The sequence below is a fragment of the Clupea harengus genome, chromosome 1 (genome assembly GCF_900700415.2).
Source record: "Clupea harengus chromosome 1, Ch_v2.0.2, whole genome shotgun sequence".
NCBI classification, from domain to species: domain Eukaryota; kingdom Metazoa; phylum Chordata; class Actinopteri; order Clupeiformes; family Clupeidae; genus Clupea; species Clupea harengus.
The window spans coordinates 12,973,302-12,983,301 of record NC_045152.1 but is presented as its reverse complement, the minus strand read 5'-3'; the positions used below and the strand labels follow the sequence as shown (position 1 = coordinate 12,983,301).

At 48.0% G+C, this 10,000-nt stretch overlaps 1 protein-coding gene across 4 annotated transcripts in view; it reads right to left on the bottom strand.

The window, feature by feature from the left end:
- raraa (retinoic acid receptor, alpha a) overlaps positions 1 to 10,000 on the bottom strand; it is a 72,326-nt gene that overhangs the window by 31,411 nt on the left and 30,915 nt on the right. For 2 of the 4 annotated variants that reach the window (XM_012837722.3, XM_031567942.2), the window contains exon 1: positions 9,222 to 10,000. This exon is cut by the window's right edge and continues 582 nt beyond it. The exons of the other annotated variants lie outside the window; for them this stretch is intronic. In XM_012837722.3, coding sequence (XP_012693176.2) covers positions 9,222 to 9,396 — 175 coding nt within the window. In that variant the 5' untranslated portion in view covers positions 9,397 to 10,000. The remainder of the gene's footprint in view (positions 1 to 9,221) is intronic. 4 annotated transcript variants of the gene reach the window in all.

Genomic DNA, 10,000 nt, shown 5'->3' with positions numbered 1-10,000 from the left:
CTCACACACAGACACCATGTGGAATGGCTGTATGAGGTCACAGGTCATGGCTACAGAACTGTATCATCCCTCCAACACAGCTCCCAGCGCTAACGCAGGTTTCTATAGTAACATATAAGGGATCACACGTAAACATTATGCTCTCCATGTGCTTAGGAATACACACACACACACACAAAACCCCATGTTCAATCAAGTACACACACACACACACACACACACAGAGGAAAATATGAGTTGTAACAGCATGCCTATGCCCTCTGCATGAGGTCAGCACAGCGCACACACACACACACACACACACACACACACACACACACACACACACACACACACACACACACAGTTAGAACGCAACTGAGACACCAATGGGGTCAAATAGAAAGAGGATTCCATCTCTATTCTTTTGTCTCTCCAGCTCTCTCTATCATGCGCGTGCACACACGTACGCACACACGTACGCACACACACACACACACACACACACACAGATATCTGTATTTATAGTGAGTAATCACCTCAGCTCCACCTCACGCTCCCTTCACAGCCCTGTACACCAAATGCGGCGTCTGAGTGTGTGTGTCCATGTGTGTGTGTGTGTGTGTGTGTGTGTGGATACGTCTAAATTAAGTGTCTTCACATTGATAGGCTATGGGAATACACTTAACATCCCTCTGTGTGTGCTATAGGGAAAGCAGATGGTCTCTCTCTCTATCTCCTGCTTCCTCAGTCATCCTCCTCACACACACTCTCTCTCCATCACACAAACACACTCCTCTTTTTATCCATCCGTCATGAAAATAGAAACTGTGATACGATAACTGTGTGCATGTCTGTTTGTACGTGTGTGTGTGTGTGTGTGTGTGTGTGTGTGTGTCCATGTGTAATAGATTTCTGCGGCTTATCACTCACTGGTAGAATCTCAGCATGGAACCCTGGGCAGCACAGTAGTGTGCTGACACAGCCGTCTCATAATACACACACACACACACACACACACACACACACGCCCGCGCACACACACGACATATCTACAGATCACCCACTTGCTTTCCTAAGGAAGGAACAGACATGGCAGAAATAGTTGTGGCTGTGCTGGTATTCACAGTCTCCGCTATGCAACTCTGTCTCACTCTCTTTCGCCACTTCTGTCTCACCCTCTCTCACTCTCTGTCTCACCACTTCTGTCTCTCTCTCTCTCCACTTCTGTCTCACTCTTTCTCTCCACCTCTGTCTCACTCTCTCTCTCTCTCTCTCTCTCCACCTCTGTCTCCTTCATCCCTCTCTTTCTGTCTGAGCCTTTGGCCTCTAGAAAGACAACAAGATCTCAACTTTACTTTAAGGGGGACGGACAGAGTATGAAAACACGTAGGCCTACCTTACACACACAGACACACACACCCACACAGACACACACAAAAACACACAATAATATAACACTTTAAAGTGTTTGTTACGTGTGTCGTTCCAAAAGCTGATGTGACACACCTCTGCCTCTGTCTCATAACAAAGCACAATGAAATGTTGTCAGTCACACACACACACACACACACACACACACACAGGCGCATAGAATCCTTACCGGACTGAAACTCAGATAGTCTGGCTTAGTCATGTCTTTGGTTACACACACACACACACACACACACACACACACACACACACCACACACACACACACACACACACACACACACACTCGAAAAATCCTTACTGGCCTGAAACCCAGATAGTCTGACAGAGTCATGTCCTCAATTACACACACTCATCTGAGCCACTTAATATTGAAAACCCAGTTCCTCCTGTGTGTGTGCGCGCGCGTGTGGTTGTGCGTCAGCCATCTCAATTAGCATTCCTGTGCCAGTCATTACGACCCGTGTTATATAAGAAAGTGCAGCTGTTCCACTCTCAAACAGCAGCCATATAATTATACCTACACCATCAAAGACACACACACACACACACACACGGCCTCGTCTTTGACACTGGGCCAAATGACATGGCTCTACACCACAACAGTCCAATGCTTAAAACAGGTTTTTTTCTGCTTTAAAATGAAACATAAAAGCAAATGATCCACACAGGCCCTCCCTCTCTCCCTCCCTCTGATGAAGCCAAGAGCAGAGTGTGTTTCTGCTGAGATCTCCCCTCCCCTCCTCTCCCCTCCCCTCGTCAGAGGTGCGCTGGTTCTCCTCATCAAACTGGGTCAAGGATGGAGGCGGCTCGGCTCGGCTCGGCACACGCAGCAGAAGGGGCTTCACTCTTTGTTTGTTTTCCTGTCCTGTGTGTTGCCATGGCAGAGAAGGTCCCCGTCTCTCCCCCACCCCTGGAGCCAAGCAGGCCGAGACAAATCTGCCCAAATATTTTGCTGAGGTTTAACATCAGAGCCCCACAAGGTCACGTTTGGGGTGCCCCGCTAGAGGGGAACCTAAATATTGCCTCGCTCTCCCTTCGTCTCTCTCTCTCTCTCTATCCCTCCCTCCCTCACTCTTTCTCCCTCCATCCCTCCCACCCCCTTGGTCTCTGGATGGCAAGATCCCCTCTAGTTGTTTTTGTTTGTTCAGGGATTTAGGGCGCAGGTTCGCTTGTGGGAAAGACAAAGAAACAGCCTGTCAGCATGGGGGGGAGAGATGGAGAGAGAGAGAGAGATGGAGAGAGATATGGAGAGAGAGAGATGGAGAGAGAGAGCGACAGAGAGATATTATATGGATGCTGGAGACGAGTGAAGAAAAGAGAGGGATGTGAAGGTAAAAAAAAACAGAAGAAAAGAGAGAGTCAAACAGAGAGCAAGAGAAATAAGGAGGGACGGTGACAAAGACAAACAAAGAGAGAGAGAGAAAAAGGAGACAGAGAAAGAGTAAGGGAGAGAGATAGAGAGAGAAAACCAGCTGTGGTGAGTCGCGACAGCAGACAGGTCTTGTGGTCCTGGGGGTCTCACGTGAGAGACTGCACGCAGAGAACCCCTCGGCCCCACATCCATCACCTACCACGGGCCCTCAGGACCAGGTCTGCCATGAGAGAGAGAACTGGCCTCAGAGAGAGAACTCCAGAGGGCCCTAAATGATCACTATGCACAGAGAGCACCATCGCTATGCACAACACACAGAGTGTGGGGACAAAAAGAACAAAAGAAAGTTTTAAAAAGGAGGGGGAGCAAGAGAGAGTGATAGAAAGAGAGAGAGATAGAAAGAAAGCGCTCAGAAAGATGGTGGGGGGGGGGGGGGGAGAAAAATTAGGACAAAGCACTATTAAAGATTAATGAACAGAACACTTTCTCTAAGGCACTGGTGGCTCTACTACCTCAGCAGCTAACTGATCACAAGGGAGCAAGGGGGAGGGGGGGGGCACAGCAAGGGGGGGGGGGCACGACTTAAAAGGGACAGAGAGAGAAGACAGAGAGTGGGACAGAAGACAGAGAGACAGCGGAACAGAGACAGAGGGACAGAGACAGAGGGACAGAGACAGAGGGACAGAGAGACAGAGACGGAGACACACAGACAGAGACAGAGACAGAGAGACAGAGTGATGGGAATCAGTTGTCACGTTATGAGCTTAATTGCCTTCAGCCTTTCCACCCGTCTCCACTGAGTGAAGCAGAACTAGAGTAACGCGGGGGAAAGAGAATGTGTGTGTGTGTGTGTCTGTGTGTGAACCTTGACACAAGTGGTGAGGTTTTTTCCTTCCCTCTCACACATAAACCACTATATTTTTAAGCAAACACACACACACACACACACACACAAAGCTGAGGGCAGTCACCACCCCTCACACTCCTACCCTGCAGACAGGCCCCAAATCTTAACACATACCTACACACACACACACATACATGTCAGAGACAAGGAGGTGTTACTACAGGCCTTGGGGAGGTGTGTGTGTTTGCTCTGCTGACCAATCACAGTGTGCGGCTGAGGCAGAGGGTGTGTTGTCATCAGTAAGGGACGAGAGAAGGCCTGGATCTGTTGCTCATGGGCTCCCCACACCAAAACGTCTCAATGAGGCAGGGGTGTGTGTGTGTGTGTGCGTGCGTGTGTGTGTGCGTGCGTGAGTGCGTGCGTGCGTATGCATGTGTGTTTGTGTATATGTGAAAGAGAGTGTGTGTGTTTCCGTGCGTGTCTGTGACTGAGTGTCCCTGTGTGTGTGAATGAGTGTGTATTGTGCATGTGTGCTTGTGTATATGTGTGAGAGAGAGAGTGTGTGTGTGTGTGTGTGTGTCTATGTGTTTATGTGTGTGTGTGTGTGTGTGTGTGTGTACATGAGTGTGCATGTGTCTGAGAGTGTGTGTATGTGTTTGACAGGGTGGCGTGTCATGACGGGGCTGTGAAATGTTGCCCTGCGGCTTTTCCCAGGGAATGAGTGTGAACTCAGCTTACCTCTGGCATTTCACACACACCCACACCCACACAGACACACACACCCAGACACACACACACCCTGTCTGACAAACTCACAGAGTAGGTGACAGGGCCAGGAAGGGGCGTTTGTGGATGTGCAGCTATGCTTGCTATTTGTACAGTGAAACACAGAGCAAAATAAACACACACACTCGGGCACACACACACCCCGATGTCACCTTTGCGTGCGCAAACAACTGCATCAGCTGAAGAGTATGGACTTTAAAATACAAAGAGAGTACCTTTTAGAGTGACTACCACCAGACTACACCAGACCCGACAGAAGCACATACACACACTCTCCAAGACAGACAAACAGACGGAAGGGCACGGGCGCGCGCACACACACACACACACACACACACACACACACACTCACTCTCTCTCTCTCAGACCTAGTGTTTAAACTGCCGCGAGCTGTGTGACAGTGTTGTTATTACTTTAGTGTGCTGTGCCAATGTGTGAGGTGCTTGATTGGGCCAATAAAACAGAGAATGCTTTAGAAAGAGTCTTCACCAAGCTCACTGCGTGCGTGCGTGTGTTTGTGTGTGTGTGCGTTCGTGTGTTTGTGTGCCCACACACGTCTTTGAATGCTGAATTCATACTCACGCACACACACACTCCTTTCTCTGACCTGAACACAAACTGTGCACACCTACTACACAAGAAAACATACACTAAGAAGCACCAACGGACACTACACACTCTCTTACTCGTTCATACAAACACACACACAAACACACACATATTGCCCTTTCATACAAACACACACACGCATATTGGTACAGCATATCAACATATGCAAAACACTCTTGTGCTTGTGTGTGCTTCATCGTTGGACAGTTCGTTTCTGTATGTTTTCTTTTCTCTTTGAGCAGGGTGTGTATGCATCTGTGTGTGTGTGTGTGTGTGTGTGTGTGTGTGTGTGTGTGTGTGTGTGTGTGTGTGTGTGTGTGTGTGTGTGTGTGTGTTCTCCAGGCAGAGGGACTTCCGCACTCTGGTACCACATGAGTCAGATTAGCAGAGCAAAAACAAAAGCCTTAGGCCCCGACGATCACACACACACACACACACACACACACACACACACACACACACACACAGACGATTACAGGCCAACGGCCGTTTGGCAGTGTGGCCTGGAGTGCAGAAAAAAAACAGGGGAGGGGGAGAAAAGAGGAGTGGAGGGAAGAAAGACTCCGACTCGGTCACCGATGAAGACATTATGGAAGCCTGGAAGACCGTGAGACAGGCTTGGGAAACAGCCGTGTGAATTTACAGCTCTGTGCACCACCGCCTCACTCTCTCAAGCCTTGTGTGTGTGTGTGTGTGTGTGTGTGTGTGTGTGTGTGTGTGTGTGTGTGTGTGTGTGTGTGTGACAGTCATGTGAAAGCGGCTGAGTGCATTCCTTCATGCATGAGGCTGTTAACTGTGGCGCGCACACACACACACACACACACACACACACACACACACACAGAGAGAGAGCACTGACACGGCTGGGATCAAGGATCAAGTGGGTTTGATCCGTTTGGACATAAGACTCCGCCTCTACCCCCACCCCAACCCCTTTCAAGTCCATCAACAATCTGTGTGTGTGTGTGTGTGTGTGTGTGTGTGTGTGTGTGTGTGTGTGTGTATGTTAAGACAAGCCGGCACACACAGGCTGTTCTCCATCAAGCTAATGATGAGAGGCTCTCAGTGATAAACACTGGGAGCAGATCTATGTGGTTCGCCTCGATCATCTCTATCCACACACACACACGCACGCACGCACACACACACACACAGCATGACTCCCGCGTCTACCGGTGGCTCTTCAGAAGAGAAGAGAAATTAGATTCTGTTTGATGTCAAATCTACCTGCCAGAGAGCAGCCCCATCGCTGTTTCAGGTTGCGCCGAACTCTGCTCATCTGCATTGATTAACGGGTTAGACTTCTGATCCAGCGGGACTCAGCGATTGATCCCCACCTAAGCCACGGAGTGAGTTATCCACTCACATGTGAAGCCACAGGAGAGTTCCCTGCTCTTAATGCTTCTTTCCTCCCTGAAGAGTTATTTTCGTGATTAGAATACTACTGATCATACACGGTACAGACCCTGGACTCACTGTTAGAGGTCAAACCCAAACACCAAACGCCTGGCACTTGGCAAACATTACCAGAGTAGGCTGAAACGAAGGCTGGTAAAGATAAAAGACTCTACCGGCACTTTCATAGGTTATTAGAGCGCACGCGGGCCGTTCCAGATGTTCCGCATTACCCGCGTTTTTATTGTCTTAAGAGGAACTCCTGAAAAATGCTCGGCATTCTCTCTGGGTTTGCCGCAGCCGTTTTTAGTTGACGGCGTCGTTCATTTCCTCTTCGTCTTGAGACGAGACGTAAAGGCCATCTTCTGCTCCAACAACAAGGCAGCACTTACTACAGTGGGCTGAAGCGCAGGGGCGGAGATCCCATTTCATTGTAGGGGGGGACAATACATGGTAAAATTTCGGAGAGTAATTCCGGGGGGGGACATGAAAAAATTGCTTTCACGAGAGCTAGCATAACTTAGCTGCTAAATACCGAATTCTCAATAACATTTACAAACAGAAATTCGAAGTCATTTTTAAATCCTCTAAATGGCATTAAATGTACTAACACAAAATATCTACTCACAGACAAATGTCCAAAGTTCAAGAGAACTTGATGCTCAAAATAAGTTCTAAAACAGTTCAATTTGACCTATCAATAAGCCCCGCCACCAATATTTACTGTTCCTAACTCGGACAAATTATCCGAGCTGACTAGAGTCAATGGCAGCTATCAGTGTCAAAACGATATCCCAAGAGCCTCGAGACAACTTTTGGAGACAAAAGAACCTGATTCCGTCTAGAAGCCATCAAAAGGGCCTTCATACTGCAATGGAGGGATATGCATAACATTTAAAACTAGATATATGGTGGATAACACGCTTACATTTGAGGCGAGAATTTACAGATTACACAATACAAGAGGGAGAATCCGCATCTCACGGTCATCACGGTTGCAGATACATATATCCAATACCAGCATTGTTCAGGCACCGCAGGGAAAGATTAAATTAATTTACCTTCAGTTAATTTAACTAATCTGGAGAGGCACTGAGATGTAGACCTACCTTTATTAACTAACATTAACCTGCCCCTGACGGGACAGTGTCCTAACTGTCTAGCTAGCTATCCTAACGGTGTTAATTACCGGCATGCGTGTGTTATTATCAGCAAACGTTCACGTTGTCATGTCAATCCATCATTAAACTTATGTATACTTGTGCATATCGATTGTAACTTCGTAAAAGGAGTTTAGAAAAAACTTTAACTGCGTCAGTGGGAGAGAGGAGGAAACAGTCTCACTGTCTGACCGTGTACTTGGCTAATTGACTGAAACACGGAGCTGCCGGTAGGCCCGCCCGGTGGAAACAGCATGTGAACCAAACCATTTTAAGGAATAGGGGGATCATGATTTTTCAACACTTAAAAACACATTGTTTTACGTTTATAATTAGCACACCTTGTGTTGTCGTGCATTTATTTCAAATTACTATATTTAAAAAAAAAAATGGTTTTGTTTCCAATGATTGTTGGGGGGGACAACTTTATGGTAGGGGGGGACACGTCCCCCCCGTCCCCCCCGTGATCTCCGCCTATGCTGAAGCGTAATATACGTATTCAGGGTAAATGGAACGCCAGAGTGCACCGTTAAGTGCATCATGAGTTTTGTTTACCAGCCTAGCCGCCTGGGGGAGGGTCGGAAAATCCGTGACCCACCGGTCCCTCTGTCGACCCCTGTGACCTGGCGCGAATGCAAATAGCGATGCACGCTACAGACAAGCCAGCAGACCTAGCAACAAAACGACAACACCCACCCATATGACTGAAACGTCTCATGTAAAGCGTATTGTTTAAAGGTATCCTTAGCCACGGGATTCATATACAACGACAATGCACATAATGTGTATTTGACGTAGGTTATCAAACTCAAAGATGATCTATGTAAGGGCTGCAACTACTAAGTGTGTCTGCAAACTGCCTGGAGTCTAGACTTCGATGACTTCCAATGGACAATTGAAGTAGCCTACCATAACAGCCGCTCGGAAACGGCTCTTCGTCATTGAGGGCAATTTAATGTTTGCCTCGGAGCATACGCGTAAAAAAAGCAGGACGCAATAGCGATTATTACAGCAGCCAGGGATTGGTGCCAGCAGCGCGGCTTGATCTGATTACAGTTGGCATGGTTTTAAAAGCGAGGCTTTAGTTGGAGAACGATTTTTACACGACCGTGACTGTTCGCAGACTTGACTTAAAACAGGCATACGACAGAGAAGGCGCACTGCATCGACTGTGTTATTAGAATCAGCCGCCGAAAGACTTTAAAAGTCTGATTCTAAAGGGCAGAGGCTGGGTTTAGAGCGCGGAGCTAGAGAGCGAACGCATAGAGCTCGTCTGAAACGTTTCCCAAAAGTGGGTCAGCTAGTCAAATGGCAACATCGGGATAGGCTGCAAAGGGACTAATGGTATCCTACTTTCAGCGGAACGACAAGCCATACAGTCCTTCAAACCTGAAAACTAAACCTAAATCGATTAAACTACTTTAAGCTCCGTGGATAGTTCTTGTCATTACGGCTAACATGAAGCGCAATACAAATGTACAAGTGGCGATATTTGACAACATGCTTATAATACCAGGACACAGAATACACATGCATAGCCACTCTGCAAAACAGGTCTGACCAGCTTTAAATCTATCGAATGTATAAACATGCTTAAGTTGGGAAATGAGAACCGGCTACAGGGAAGGGACACCTACAGTGGTTGGAGCCGCTCCAGTGTTGGTTTCGCCTGGACGAGCTGTACGGATGGGTCGCCCCGGGAACCAGCCCCTTCTCCGGAATCAGGCAGCCCCGGCTCTGGTTGTAGTAATCCATCATCAGGAAGGGGTTCGGGCTGGAAGTCAGCCCCACAACGTCCACGCTCTCATACATTGTGCTACCTTTCCGATTTCGCCCCCTCGAATAGAAAGATTTTTTTCCTCGGGGGGGGGGGGGTGTAAATGTAGTTAGCTTGTAGCGCCTGCCGTGACGCGCAAGGTTCGCCTGCGGCCAAGGAAATGTATCCAAAATAGGCGTTCAGTTATCGCAGTCTAGCCAAAGTGTGATATAAAAATAACTGTTTCGTCCCTCTGTAAAAATGCTGACTTATCCGACCACTGGCATTGTGGCTCCGGCAGTGTGGTTTCGTTCCCCGTCGAAACAAAATAACTACTGGAACTAAAGTAACTGTACGGAAAAATACCCCGCACTAAATCTGAAAGGAATCTGCATGTCGGACAGAATTTCTGAGCGCATGTCAGCAGGGCGATCCGGAGCACTGCGTTCGATAGATTTTTTTTTTTCTGGAATATCGACGGATGCCTCTGAAACTTGGTGAGGCAGAGATCATCCAAGCCCCCGAGGTATGATCAAGTCTTCTTGGCCTTCTCCGGTGGGAGATCCCGCGAATTACTTTGAAACTCCAGTACAAACAGATTCTACGTGCGTCCGAAGACGCTCACGAACATAGCAGTCAATTTGCTATTGCATTCAAAAA